Source organism: Phoenix dactylifera, chromosome 8 (assembly GCF_009389715.1).
Source record: "Phoenix dactylifera cultivar Barhee BC4 chromosome 8, palm_55x_up_171113_PBpolish2nd_filt_p, whole genome shotgun sequence".
NCBI classification, from domain to species: domain Eukaryota; kingdom Viridiplantae; phylum Streptophyta; class Magnoliopsida; order Arecales; family Arecaceae; genus Phoenix; species Phoenix dactylifera.
Genome location: NC_052399.1, coordinates 10,808,616 through 10,824,108, shown reverse-complemented (window position 1 = coordinate 10,824,108; position 15,493 = coordinate 10,808,616). Strand labels below are relative to the sequence as shown.

General features: G+C 37.7%; 1 protein-coding gene across 1 annotated transcript; it reads right to left on the bottom strand.

The window, feature by feature from the left end:
• Window positions 1–219: 219 nt before the first annotated feature.
• On the bottom strand, window positions 220–13,532 carry LOC103696247 (transmembrane emp24 domain-containing protein p24beta3-like). The gene is made up of 4 exons (XM_008777795.4): window positions 13,083–13,532; window positions 7,903–8,089; window positions 7,055–7,162; window positions 220–687 (listed from the first exon to the last, which is right to left on the bottom strand). Exons 1-4 carry the CDS (start codon window positions 13,305–13,307, stop codon window positions 551–553), a joined length of 657 nt encoding a protein of 218 aa, XP_008776017.2. The 5' UTR covers window positions 13,308–13,532; the 3' UTR covers window positions 220–550.
• Window positions 13,533–15,493: the final 1,961 nt, after the last annotated feature.

The following is a 15,493-nucleotide window of genomic DNA, read 5'->3' as shown; positions in this document are numbered from 1 at the left end:
AACCAAGTTATCTGGATTGCCAATGTAGACTTACTACAAGAGCACTTCAATAGCAATGAAAGAGTTAACTAACTTCCTGCAGGAATAAGAAGTTAATGCAAGTTATACACCATATCCAGTTTTCCCAAGCATTCTGTTTGTTCTTGTTACTCCACATTCAGTGTGAAGCCATGTTCTAAGAGCATACGAATATCTCAGTCCAGCATCAGTGCTAATCAGTGAGAAAAAGTGGGACAAACATTTAAAAGTTAGTTGATTACAATCCAAATTCAGATACCAATGCTACATTTGTTGGTGTTGAATCCCCATGAACTTTCTCCAAATCATGGAACATAAGGTTATCTTTCAAATTTCAAGCACCACAATTTGACTTTCATGGTCATATGACCCAATAAATAAGTTTGGTGGCAGTCTGCAACTATGATTTGACAAAGAGGAGATTAACAGAAAGGGAAAAAAAGTACAAACAATCTGTTTGATTGTTAATTCCATGAAAAAAAAAATCTAAGATGTTAAAAATTGTTAGATATGACAGATAAGAATACACAAGTTAGTAAAGCCTGTTGTATGCCACCGTCTTGCTGAATAGGCGGCGGATGTAAACTACCTGAAGTACACTAGCACAGACCAGTGTAAGATACTCTAACACTGTGTAAAAGACGAGACGCCTCCTAGTGCTCTTATTTGCTGCATCAAGATTAAATGTCATCACATGAGTAATATCACATACATGTCAAACCAAATTTGAGAAAAAGAAATTAAGACATCAAAGAACAAGTGTATGTTTTGCAGAGAAAAAGGTGACATACAAGATATAAATAAGCCATACAATCATTTGCTGAGAACCTATGATTCTGCTAGGTTGGAGTTCACTGTTTTGATCTGAACAGAAGAGAAACGGTTCAGAACGCTTTTGTCATTTTACTTGATTGTTATCCTTTAGTTTACCTACGTGCATGACATCCAGATTATGTTGTCCATATGACACTTGAGAATAGGTCTGCTAGAAGTTCATAGATATTATAAGGATCTCATACTTAAGCCACATCAAAACCTGACACTAGTACCTGAATCCATGTGACACAAGTTGTAGTACATCAATACTAGTTATGAACTCGCTGACCTAATCTAAACTGTTTTGGTTGCTGGATCACAGGTTTACAGTTCAACCATGTATCAACCAAGGGCCAGAGCCTCAGAGGTCCATAGTGATGCATCTTCAAACTCAACTCAAATCCCATTTTTCTCTATGACATATCCTGCAAGCTGCCCTCTTCTTTTCCAATGGCACTGATGAAGAACCCCACTGGCGCCAATGTGGAGCGCCATCCTTGTTGAAACACCCTCGTCTCCCTACTTCGACTGTTAGATTCATGATGGGATTTGAGAGAAATGTGAGAGCAAGGTGCACGAGAGTATCGTATAGCTTTCTCTGTTTTTTTCCTTTCTCTCTTGGAGGCATGCTGTTATAATAACCAACCTGAGCAAGTGATTCGCCTGGATGATTTGGCCATCCGTCTGGTTCAAATGATGGAACCAAGTTTTGATAATATAAGCTGACATGTAATTCCTTATGGATGACAGGTTGGGTGGGTCGGCCCAATCGACCTACACAAGTTTTAAAACATTGTGGAATACAGGTAGACATCTTTTCTCATGTGCCCTATATAATGATCAAGTGACTTGACAAATATGGTTTTCTGATCAACTATTTGAGCAAACTAGCAGATCTGCTCCAATGAGCACTTACTGCAGTTAGGAAATGAAATCTTCTATTTACCATTTTAGGGTTCCAGATCCAGACGAAAATAATTCTCTTAATTTGGGATAACCAGGGTTTGGCTGAGCTTGTGTTGGGCCTCTTCAAAAATTTGGCTCTCCTACGTCAAATCTGACCATTAATAGCCTTGCACATAAACAAGACGAGGCTTCTTGGATGTCCAAGTCAGATTCAATAAGACCTCCCCATGACTGAAGGTGGTAATCAATTAGATAACAACACCTCCACAACATTCAGCATTTCTCTCTCTATCAATTGTTATGTGGTTACATCTTACCTTTCTCTCAAAGAATATCCTTTATCCTTCACTCCAAAACATTCTAATTGATGTCCATGAGCACGGGCTTTCAGCACATACAATCTTCTCCAGCTAAGAGGTTAGCAAATAATATAAGCCTTCAAACACTGTTGAAGCTAAATTTTAGAAAAAGCTCCAATTCTTTTGACATGAAAACCCACATTCTCCCAGTTTTCTTATGTTCTCTTCATGGTTTCGTTCTGGTAGCCAAATTTTCTATTCTTTGATTTCAATTGGCACCGCATGCTAACCACAGTTTTGAGGTGGTCTTCATGGCAGTGAAGCCTAATGTCATGATCTGTCATGATCTCCAAGATGCCATGATTATAACAACTGAAGAAGTCAATGTCAAATTTTCCAACCTTTAATACCAATTGATAGAACCACTTTAGGTTATAAGGCTGTTTTAAATGCTTTGCTCACTAAATTTATTTTCAGAGGAAATCTGAAATAACTCCGACGATGGAACAAAGGCTGCTGAAAAGAGAAGAATATCATCGGATTAGGGCAGAAAGAATACGAAGATGGAGATACTTAGAGAATCAGATGGCAAAAGAAAGAACAAAGAGCACTTGAGGACTAGAAAGAGAAGAAGATAGCACTCAAATTTTTATTTATTTAAAAAAATTATAGAACCTTATGAAAACATCACTGTTCAAAGTTGCTAGACAGCAAAAAGATTGTGTCTGAACAATGTTTTCCAATTCTAAAAGGACTTTCAACTATTACATAATAGATCCCTAGAAAGAATGGACATGGATATAAGATATGAATATGACACGATGACATGAGAAATCTTGAAAAGTAAGATAAAATACCCCAACAAAATAAATAAATAAAAAATAATTCTTACATAAGAAAAACCTTTACAACACAGTAGGCTAGAGGGTGAGTCTTGGTGCAATGGTAAAGTTGCTCCATTATGGCCTGGATGTCAGAGGTTCAAAACATGAAAACAATCTCTCCACAAGCAGGGATAAGGCCATGTGCATTTGATCCCTCTAGACCCCATAGTGGTGGCAGCCGCATGCAGTAGGATACTTTTTTTTTACAAAGCTTAGTAAGCTAACAAAATAACAGTCTGTACTACATATGCTAGCATGAACTTCCACAAACTCATCACCTAATGATCATTTAAATTTGTAAACTAGAATCTGCAATCCATAGTTGAGTATCCACATCATAAACTCCGAAATTGACCATTCATCATTAAAAGACTAGTATTTGTAAAGTAAAAACTCTTCCCCTCATTTTTGATGTATCTCAAAAGAATATTGAGAGTATTTGGGAAGTATCTAGATTGTTTTTTAATTTTGAAAAATTGAATACTTAATATAAATATCAGATATGTATCCTAGAAGTATCTCAGTTTCCTGCTTCCCTCCTGCACCCCCTTCTCTAAATACACACACACACACATCAGAAAACACAATAACAAAATTAAACATATTCTTTTTCATCACCATGTCCTTAGGAATCAAATTGTAATAATAGACTATATATCAACTATTAACAAAGGACCTCTTTCTACGCAACTCTCCTTTCCTTCATCCTAATCTCCTCCATGAAATTTTTCCTTCATCTCTCACTCTAGCTACCTTATAGATCACTTTTTAGTTAACTACCTAATTTGATTAACTTTTGAAAGCAAGGAAGTACCTTCACTATGACGGCACATTCAAATCTCATGGCTACTCACATCATAATAATGCTTTATAATTTCTTATTCATAAAGCACACATAACCAACGTGACTAATTTCAATTATAATTCTTTCCTAAAGTATATATGTCCATATCCAACATGCACTTGATACTTCCTATAAGTATCCATATATTTTCAGTCCGTTTACTTTTAAAGTTGGTGTTTGATATGGCAAAGATACACTAGAGATAAGTTTGAACCAACAAGGCTAGGACGTAACATCTAAAGCCATAATTTTAAGGTGATTAAAGCCATCTTAGGTCTTCATTGTCATGTCAGTCCTAATTTGAGAGATAGAGAACCTATGAAAGAGAGTTGGCAGACCTAGAATGACATTTTTTAAGACTAAAAAATTTAAAGTATCCTGTATAACTTAGTTATATATGCTGAATATATGCTAACTGAGTGAGAGTTAGCATAGGGAGATGATGTATCACCATCATCTCCCTATGCTATTGCCTAAAGGTTGCCACATTGGCATCTTTGTATCGTGACTCATCAATTTATGATATCCATATATATGCTTCATACTAAATAATTAAACTCTGTCATTCTTCTAATAATCATCATGCAATAATCTATGGCTAGACAATGGAGCATTTACCCCCAGCCCCAGATAAGCAAACCTCCGACCCCTCATGTGTACGCAAGGGATGCATAACCTCTATGATGCCCGTGATATTATTAGAGATTCCTTTAAGAAAGATCTTGATGGTTAGACTAACAAACAACTAATTTTCTGCACTTAGCCATCTTCTCATGGTAAAAACAACATAAAGGTCCGGTATTTCATGTCTTAGACAAAAATCTTCGTCATGTCATATGTAGTTGAGAAGAATGCCTCAAGTCACATTGAATAAACAAATTTTAGCTCTTGGACAAAAAATTGCAAAAGATACTATTCACTAAACTAGTATCAAGGATCATATCAGCTAGCGACCGGTTTGGTATGGTATCAGTCATACCATACCGGCCCAATGCATATAGGAACCATGAGGACAGGGAGGGAGAAGGGGAGAAAGAGGAGGATGGGGGAGAGATCAACTTGCTTAGGCCACAGATGACGCCTCCCTCGAGAGGGCTTTCAGCCAATTCGATGAGATCATCAAATCCACGGTCCCGATACGTCGATCCAACCTAGAGAGATCCTTGAATCCACGCTTTTCATGTTTCTTGATCTCAGATTTGATAGCTTTTGGTTACTTTTTGGTGCAGATCATCATCGATAGAGAGATTGGGAGGTCAAGGGGCATTGCAGTCATGACCTTGAGGAATGAGTAGTTGATGAGGGACACTTAACTGAACTACAGGGAGGGAGAGGGAGAGGAGCGAGAGGAGGGGGGAGAGAGAGATCAGCTCTCCTGGGCCACGAACGATGCCTCGCTCGAGAGGGCGGTGAGATCCTCAAACCCAAGGTCCCGATCCCTTGATCCAACCCAGCAAGATGCTCGAATCCAAGCTTTTTGTATTTCTTGATCTCAAATTTGATGGTCTTTGGTTGTCTTTTTGTTGTAGATCATCATTGATTGGGAAATGGGGAGGTTGAGGATTTTCGGATTTCCAACCTTCAGGAAGGAGTAGACGATGAGGGATGCAATCGAAAGGACAAATAGGTAGACCATAGATGGGAGGAGCATCACTATTGGACGAGGTCCAATCTCAAGACAGTAGTGGCATGTTTCGCAGTGGTAGAGGTTGTCATAAGAATGACGATGGTGGCTGTAGTTGAAGCATGTGAGGAGGTGAGGACAGTAGGGCGATAGAGGAGGGTGGTGAGGAGATGAGCCGAAAGCTTTGAGAGAGAACAGAAAGTCAAGATGAGTCAGAAGCTTCAAGAGAGGGCGCGAAATAGATATGAGCTGATGAGGAGATGAGCCAGTGAGGAGATAAGGCGAACCAAATTATAAAAAGCTCCGAACCAAACCGAGAGGCCTTTTCATTCAGGCAACTGACTGGTTCAGATCAATATGTCCCGACTTGGTGGTTTGGGATGGTTCAGCCATTCTTGGATACTGCTAGATTTGTCCTCAAATTTAGTCACAGAAAAGGTTGACCAAATCCAAGATTAAAAAGCTTCAAGATCCACAAAATTCCAACCATTCAATCTTAGTAATGTTGATGCCACTTCAAGGCTCATAAGAAAACAAATTCCTCACAGTTTGTCTAAAAGGATGCGTTAAGCCACAATCAAGACTTGAATTCATAGTTCTAAGTATGATTTTACTTCATTTGATCAATATAAGCTGCCATGAGAATTGCTTCATCTTGAATTGATGATTTGAATTCGTAAATCAAATTATGGCTTTGCTTCATTTGATCAATATAAGCTTTCAATATTGTTAGAGTTAATAAGAATAGAAAAGGGTGAGATTACTTAAAAGACGTACAAACATTCACGAATGGTCAATCTTAGAGAAATATAGTCTTTGAGATATTCAAGGCCCATATTGATATGTCTTAGTTTCTTAAAGTCAAAAGCATGGAAACTTCATTGAAAATATAAGCATATGCCAGGGTAAATTAACTTTTGACTACAACAATAAAAAATATTGGCAGGACAATGGCTCTCTAGAGGACATGGATTATATGTTGATGTTGATAATCTTGGTAAAGGTGAAATTTTATTGGCCCAACTTACTCTCAGGCGGTCAAATAGAATGACTGTGGGATGAGCACCTACTTTGCTCAGTTAGGTGGTAAAATGCCAAACACAAGCAGTTTATGAACATTGACATATAGTTTGCCTTCCTCCGTGTCAACATAGACCATGGGATCACAACAAGGAGACCAATCATAAGCCACCTCATTGTCTAGTGCTAGTATAGTAGTTTGCTAGTTCTGCATCTCATGCTGTCACTTACATAGTGAATTTTATTAAGTGTTTCATGCTTTTGTTTGGGATAATTTTCTTTATTACTTCATGAAAACATAAGAGAAATGCATTTTGTATCAGATTCATCAAGTTAATCTACGAATCAATCTTGCAGTATTAATGTTTTGGTTGAAGCATGTCTATTTTCATGCATTTTGTATCAGATTCATCAAGTTGATCTACGAATCAATCTTGTAGTATTAATGTTTTGGTTGAAGCATGTCTTTTTTCAGTCCTTAAACTGGCCGGATGTATTGCAGAACCAATACCTCTACCCTTCACAATAATAATTAAAAAGTGGAAGGAATTTAGAACCACCTTTGCATTTCCCTTCTAGTGGTGATTGAAGAATGTTTTAGATCTATACTCGTAATAGTGTTAAATGGGAGATGCAGTCTTACTATGGCGGTGCCGAGCTTCCCGTGCTTTCAAGTATCGCTGCTCTCCTGTAACAGACTCCAGTGCTTCCCTAAGCTCTGCAATCTTCACATTTATAGGATCCACATGCTCTGCAACAAAAATAAAAAGAGTACATAAGTGAATACAGAGCACTAAATATGACCAAGACATTTTGCATAAATCTTATTTGTTAAACTGACAAAATATTGAAATTCCGATATTCGACCTTTTCTCTTTTTATCAGATCTACAGTGATTTTCCTATTGATTAAAGAGTAGAATTACGATATGATATAAATTCAGAAATTTTACCCTCTCCTAATGAAATTATACTTTAAAAGTGCAGTCTTAGTAAGAACACAGCTTGGTGAAGGTTTCAAATCCCAGTCCCAAACCCAGCACCAGTCAGGGACCAGATTGAGATGGTACTGTTCTAACGCTTGGAACAAATAGGTGCCTCGATATTCACTGGGACGACAATTCTTTTTTCTTTCTTTCTTTACTGTTTGTTGTTGTTAATAACTATTGGGGTTTCTATGGTTGGTTTGTGATAATTTAGGACTACGTATTCATGTTACTAGTACCAACAGGTATTGGGATTATGATGCTCATTCGTGTAGCTTTCTCCCTTTCTTCCTCTCTTTCACCTTCCTCTTGTTATCCGTCTTATCATAGGTACTGAGGTCCTAAACCCATCATCGGGTCCGGTTGCTCACCAATCTGATTCAGGATGGTAGGGACAACATCTTTAAACCTTGCTCTTGGTACTTAAGAGACATAATGAAGGAAATGTTGATTGCCCACACATAAACATGATGATCCTAGAAAGCTGACATAGTAAATCTACCAACCATCTTTAGCGAGATTATGTTCGTTTGGAATATGCCCAACATGTATGTAGAAAGATACAGTTTCTGGTGTTCCTTGTGGATTATGGAAGCAAAACTTGTACATTCCAGCCCCTGGAACTTTGAACTCAAACTTGTCACCAGATGTTCCCTGTAATGAGTGCACAATATTGCCTCCTGGAGAAGTCACCTGAATTTTATCACAAGAAGGATTTAGAATAGAAAATATCTAAATAAATTGCCAAACCATGAATTATAACTACTGCATCTAGGGAGTGTATATGCAGTAAAAAAAAAATTGCCCTTGCACTAAAGGCATCATGTAAACTAATTGAATCACAAATAACAATTATAAACAAAATAGTTAAATAAACAAAAGTTTTCTACTCATCAAATTTGAGCATTTTGGAAATTATAGCTTTAGAAAAAATTAATGCTCAAAATCTAAAAATAGATAATTAAATGAATTAATGGAGAATTGATGATATATGCCAAATGAACAAAAACATACCATATGACTAACCAAGCCAATGTAGTAAGGGAGTATGATTTTTGCACATAAAATCACATATATTATGTGCACGAACGTGCATGAAATTGAATTTTGAATATACAAAAATAACTTTAGTTCTCCGACTAGTTTTTTCTCCAAGGGTTGTATAGTATCTTTCGAAGCTCATTTCACTTTTTAAAATTTATGTCAAAAAAAAAATCTTTCGCATTGTAACTTCCAAAAGTCCAACATGTTCCCCTGTTGCAACTGAAGCACATCTTTCCAACTTTGTTTGTTATATTTATTTGAAAGGATACGAGAATCTAGCTCTTACCCAACCAAGACAAAATACGAGATGAAGTGTGATCACTTACAACAATATTGATCTTGATAAGGCAAATGATTAACCAAGACAGATTCTTCTAACTCCGGAAATGTTAAGCATGTAGATAAATAGGTAGATGAGCATGATACACAAATTAGGAACTATATAAAGATCATAAAGAATAGAGGTGGTAGTTCTGGTGATGACTATGCTATCTCTATTACTAAGTTTGACATGACAACAAGTTCGAGGCAATGGTGAGGAATGACTCTAATGCTAGAGGCTTGAGTGTTAGAAAAGGATTCAAATCTGATGTAAGATATAGAGAATTTCTAAAAACCTAGATACTATAGCCTAGGAGAGAATAAAGATTATAGAGAATTGCTGTCCTATTGTAGAATCTTCAAGATCATCCAAGATATCCTTCAAACTCTCATGGCCAAGCATAACCTATGATGAGATTAAGGATACCCCTACAACATCACATAGCAATAGCCATACTTCAAAAGATGATGATTACCAAATACTAAAGGTCTTTGAAGGGTGTGGCTCAGCTATTCGTGCTCAAATAAGAAACAAATTGGGTCTCTCCTTTCGAGTGTTGCTATTTGGCTTAACTATTGGGTCCCAAACTTCCAAATTTAGGAGAAACTATCGACAAATAGCATTCCATGCCATTTCTCAATGTCATTAAAAAAATAAAAAGCAAAACAAAGGTGAGAAGGTAAAAAAACCTGTTGCCCCTTCCACGATGCCTTCACCTCCCCACCCTTCCTTGCCGTCCTCCCTTTGCTCCACCTCCTTGCTCCTCACCACCATCGTAGCCACCTCACCCCCATCCCTCTATGCTTTCAACCTTGCCCTTGGCCTCCCTCTTTCCTTGTCACTGCCTCTCCCTCCCTCTTATATATCTCTAAGCTGAGACCACTGCCCTCATTGTTGATGTTACCTATGGTGACCCCAAGAACCTCACTTCCCTTGTCCTTTGTGAGCCGGTAGCCCTCTCCTTTCACATCCTTCCCCTGCTAGGCTTCGCTTAGTCTTGCCACAACACCATCCTCACTGGCCGTAGTGGCATCATCAGCATATCCTCTACCCTCGTCATCTCACCTAACCCCCTAAGCCCATGCGTATGTAAACCCTATCTACTCATTCCCTAAAAGCACAAACTCAGTCTCATCCTGAATGGCAGGTTGCATTAGTAATTGAGCAAGCGGTCTAAAAGTCGAAGAAGATTGGGGGGGGGGGGGGGGTAATATGTGGCACTGGTGGGAAGGATTGGATGAAAATAATGGGTTTTCACTTCGTTCCTTACTTTTTTTAAAAAAATTATTTAAATGGGTTTAAGCAATGGCGTGGAGCACCCTATGTAGACAATTTTCTCAGCAATAGGGGCCAATCACAACCCTCCATGCAAGCAACCTAGCCTGTTTCTTGTCTGAGCAGAAACAATTGAACTATACATGTTTTTGAAGAAGGTTGCAACGTTTCATGGGTAAAACTATTTAAAAAGCTGATGGCTTTAAGCATCCAACTCAAGATTCTAACTATGGTTCGCTTGAGGCAGATGATGTGCTACCTTGTATAGTCATATATATAAAACAAGGCAGCAATAAGACAAGACAAGGAGAAAAAGCAAGTTCTCACAAAACAGCTACAGTTCATCAGATTAGAGTTTTGATTCATCTACTCTACACCAAGATCAAGATCTGAATTGAGGTTCAATTTTAAACGTGGCTACAATGAGAAATGATATAGATTTAACTTTTTTGCTTGGGGGTCAAATCACAATTTTTAGGAAAGAGACGAGGTTATATAACTTAACAACAAAAGAATTTGAAGAAATAAGAAAAATCTTTTTTAAAAAATCTTATTGGTGAAAGCTTTCCCAAGAGAAGTAGCAGATTTCCCTACATGGAGATCTAATAAAAAAAATAATAAAAGAACCACCCTGATAATATGGATGAACATAGAGAGCATCATAAGTTGAGAACATATTGTGGAAAAGAAAGATATCTTTCTTGAGTTGAAGTGATCTACATATGGCTCACTCCTTTCTTTTGTACTTTTTCTTCTTTTTTTTCTTTTGACTTTTCTCTTCTCTTGTTCCTATCCCCTTTCTCCTATGTTTCTATTCTCATTTTTGTCCTCCTTTCTTTCAATATTCTATACTTGACCGGGTCCCTTCGTTTCTTAGGGAAGAGAGTGTTTGATTGCCTGGAATCATTTATTCCATTGTTTAATTGTGGGTCCCCATGTCAGCAGGCTACTTTGGTAATCTTTATTGTGGTTTCTACAATGTACAATAACATGTAAAATAACTAGCAAATTCCAAAGGAGCCTCTAATCATGACCATGCATCAGATAAGCACCTAAAATTAATGAAAACCAACCTAATACATCAAAAGCTTGAATACTATCACCGCAGGCCTTAAATTGATTAATAAAGAGCTAAGAACTGTGGCTTGTTAGCAGTAAGGGGCTATGTTCATTATTTTCAAAGGGACAGGCTTCATATTTATAATCATTTGATAATCTATTTATGATTTTTTTCTGCACAAGAGTCAGTTGCTTGTGTCTCTACAATGCTAGCCTATGTCATTTGCATATTTATGAACATTGTATTTCAATCCATTCTATGTATCACAGCCTACCCTAATAGGATACATAATGTCATCAACTAATGGTGTTGATCCGCATCTTCATGTGTACGTGGAGTTCATAAGACATTTTTAACAGCATTTAAATTTGCACATGAGCTAGGCCTAGTGCTTCCTATGTATCTTTAAGAGAAGCCACTTGAAATAGGTATACATAGATAAAGTGCACTCCTTTTCAGAGAGGACACGAAGACAGAGGCATGGAATGCGCTTACATCTCTTTATCAATTTGTATGATGAATTAACTGAATGTATTCCATCCTCTTGTACTTTAGTAACTTAAAGACATTATTTGCTGTCTTGCAATTTTTGACTTTTATTCAGTTCTTCAACTTCGTTTCATTTTGTTTAATCAATTCATACCAATTTGCAGGCTAGACTTATTAATGCTGAACTTTATGTATTTAGCTTATCTTAATCAACAATGACTTGCAGAGTTAGTTTGATTTGAAATTCCATAATTGTCTAAAACTTTAATTGAATCATATTTCTAGTTCAAATCTTCAAGATATTTCTACTTGTTATTATTAAGCCTTTAAAAGTGTTATTTTAGAAAAAAATGAGGTTCCAGTGCGGAGGGAAGATGTGTCCTCCCAATTTACCCTAAATTTGAGCCCTTGCCGTATGCTTCACCCACGGTGTCCCAGGCTTGTTTTTGTACAATGCTCAAACCTTGGCAACTCACTTGGTACCCACACCCTCATTTTGATAAGGAGAGAAGAAGAGAGAGAGTCAAATTCCTTGTTTAGATAGTGAATTAAGGACAAAAGAGAAGAGAAACAGAGAGAAGAGATTTCTCCATGAGCCCCTTTTTTATGTGCTGTTTCGGGGGAGATAATAGAATAGAAGGGAAACGAGGGAAGGGAAGAGAAAGAAAGATAAGAAAACTTGGAACATGAAAGTAAACTAAAGAGAAAACGAGATTCTCTTCTCCCTGCATAACTCCACTTATAAACAGATTACAAATTTGGGTTAGGAGATAAAGCTCTTCTCTCCTTTTTCTTCTCTCCCTTCCTAATGTAACTACCACACAAGATATTTTCAGTTTCTTTTCTCTTCTCTCCAAACCAAACAAAAGATTTTGACTCTCTCTCCTTTTTTATCACTTCTCTCCAAATCCCTTAACCTAATAAGAGTGCTAATCTCTGTGAAAGTGGAGAGATTTGGAAAGAAGAGATATTGAAGTTCTCTTCTCATCTTTTTCTCTCAGAAGTTCTCTTCGCCTGTCTCACTTCCTTTCTTTCTTTTCTTTCAATCCATTGCTTATCCAAACAAGGAACACGAAGGTGATCATCTTTACCAAATGAAGCAGTAATACGTAGGCAACAAAAGTGTAGCTATCTAATTAACTCTAGTGGGGCACTGAAGCGAGCAACATTCTGAATCCATTTATATATAAAGAATAAGTCTTTTTTTAACTAATTGGCATTGGCATAATGTCACATTTTCTTACTTGCAGCACAGCATCAAAATTGCATTTTTACTATCCTACAAAGGAAACAGGAAATTAAAAATAGTTATTTTCAAGTTTACAGAGCTACCCAGCATTGACAAAGCCAACCTACCTGTATTCGGTGACCAAATTTTGAAGGAAAATTTAGGAAAGACGCCAATTTTATTTGCTTATAAATATATCAAAATTCTCAAAAAGTTCGAAACTTTAGGGCGAATGTAACATGAAACGAAGGGGATTAGTGGCACTAACGACTAGATCGATGCCGGGGTGATCCGAACTCCAGAAGACATCGTGATCGACGACAACGAAGTTTCCGGACACGGTGTCGCCCTCGTAGAGGATGTACTCATAGACGCACTCCACGTCGGTCACAGTGACGGAGAGTGCGGCGGGGCGGCGGAAGCAGCCAGCGAGAAGTGCCAGAAGGAGAAAGATCTCAGGCGACCGGATCAATCTATTCCTTTTTCTCTCCATCGATCCGAACTACTCGAGATAGATCAATTGATCGGTAGCCCTCATCCTCACTCTCCTCTTACCTAGGCGTTACTCAGCTCGAATGGGGAGGGTCTGGACTCTGGAGAGCGAGGGTTACGAAGATTCGGAAAGGATCGGAGACGAGGGCCTTCCGACGAGAACTCAGCTCACGCTGTCGAGAGGATCTCGTTTACAATGAACCGTCGGTCTAACTTAAGCGGGGTTATCCTTGGGTCGGCTCAAGAAATGGAAATTCAGCTCATCACCGGTCTATTTTAGGGCCGCTTTGCAAGGTAGACCTGTTCGCGGGCCGGCCCAGACTTCCGGCCTACTTGCTAGGCCCAAGCCAAACTTGGGCTTCCTGTCGCAAGTACAAAATGCTTAAAATATTAAAAATACTTAAGAGTAAGAAACAAAATGAGGTATGCTAAGATTCTAGAACTTCTTCCATTAAGTTTACATATGAACAAAACTTAGTGTTTAATCACAAGAAAATAGCGTAATAAAATTTTAGGTTGGGCAGGCTCGGGTGGTTTTAATCCACATTTGCAAGGCCCGTAGCAGTTCCCTCTTGACGTTGGAAGTTGGGCAAGGGGATTAACAGGCCTTACTGTTCGGCAAGGGAAGATGTGCGGACATGCCAGTGAAGTTGGATTGGCCGGGGAAAAAAAAAATGTGATTAAAGAAGGATAATAAAAGTAGTGCGGGTTAGACGCCTTGCTTTTAAAAACTTTTTCTACCATAGACTGTCCGTTCAAAAAAAGATAGAAAGATAGGATAAGGTGTAACTAGGTATATAGTTGAAATAATTCCATTGTTATTGCTATTCTTAAGATAGAATTCTACTTGTAACTGTGTTAAGGAAAAGTAAAGGTAAAGATAATTAAAAATAAGCTGAATTTATTGTTGTATCGAAAGGTTTTTTTTTTATTTCTTTATTTGGCTTGCAGGAAGAATTTTTTTTCCACTTAAATGTTTTTTTGGAAAGCTGATGTCTGAGTATATGATGTCTAGAAAAATGGTTCTCGCATATTTAGTTAACCATGAGAAGGTAGCACGTTTCGAAGTGGTTTATGTTTGATTTGAGCATCTATTTTAATGAGAAAATTATATAAAATACTTTTTATGCTCTTATTAAAGGAAAAAACCTTACCTCATTCTATCTAAAAAAAACTTAAGAGTATTTTTGAAAAAAAAATTATCTCAATTCTTAGACTGTGGGAATTGGATTTTTTCATATCCCACATTAGTTTTTCTTTCCCAAAAAGGACTCAGGAGAGCGGGCTTTGGAGAGAAGATGCCTGAGACCAAGCTCTAAAAAGGCATGTAGGATTTGCTCCCATTGGAGCCCCCTTTTTTCCATTCTTTTCTAAATATTTTTTTATGAGAAGTTGATGCCTTAAAAAGTGGTTTGTGCATGTTTCATTCACCATGAAAAAGTGGCACATTTTAGAGATGGCTTATGTTTAATTGAGTATAAACTTTCATATGAAAGTTGTGTAAAATACCTATGATGCCATTAATAAAGGAAAAGACTTTATTCCATTCTATCTAAAAGCTTAAGGGCATTTTTGAAAAAAAAATATCCTAATTCTCAGTTGGTGGGAATTGGACCCGACGATGTCAGGGCTTGAATGGAAGGAGTATGTGAGGACCCGTGCGAGCGTGTCTTTAGTCCCACATCAGTTATTCACTGAAGAGATCTTGGGTACTTATATGGGACTAAAGATTCCAAAAAAAAATACTTTCAGGCTAACCATTTTAGGTGAAGTTCTAGATTGTGACGAATAGTATTAGAGTGAACTCGGCTCAGCTTATGTGGACTAGAGGATACTGCAGTACGGGTTCATGGAGGTGGACCATGGGCCGATCGTAGTGCTTGTGATTAGATTTGGATAGATTTGAACCCTTAGTCCGATGAGGATGTCGAGGCTTAAACGGAGAAGTATATGAGGACCCCCTACGGGCGTGTCTTTAGTCCCACATCAGCTATTTGCCAGAAAGATCTTAGGTACTTATACGAGACTAAGGAATCCAAAAAAATACTTTCAGCTAGCCATTTTGGGTAAAGTTTTGGATTGTGACAAATGGTATTAGAATAAACTTGACCCATAGCCTATGTGAACTAGAGGACATTGTAGTATGGGTTCATGGAGGTTGACCATAGGCCGATCATGGTGCTTGTG

What these genes read in the sequence shown, in the direction of transcription:
- LOC103696247 (XM_008777795.4), bottom strand. Translation starts at nt 13,307, where the DNA reads ATGGAGAGAAAAAGGAATAGATTGATCCGGTCGCCTGAGATCTTTCTC. An exon ending in ACATAATCTCGCTAAAGATG is followed by an intron (nt 7,163 to 7,902) that starts GTTGGTAGATTT and finishes TTTTTGTTGCAG; the next exon opens with AGCATGTGGATCCTATAAAT. An exon ending in GGAAGCTCGGCACCGCCATA is followed by an intron (nt 688 to 7,054) that starts GTAAGACTGCAT and finishes ATCTTGATGCAG; the next exon opens with CAAATAAGAGCACTAGGAGG.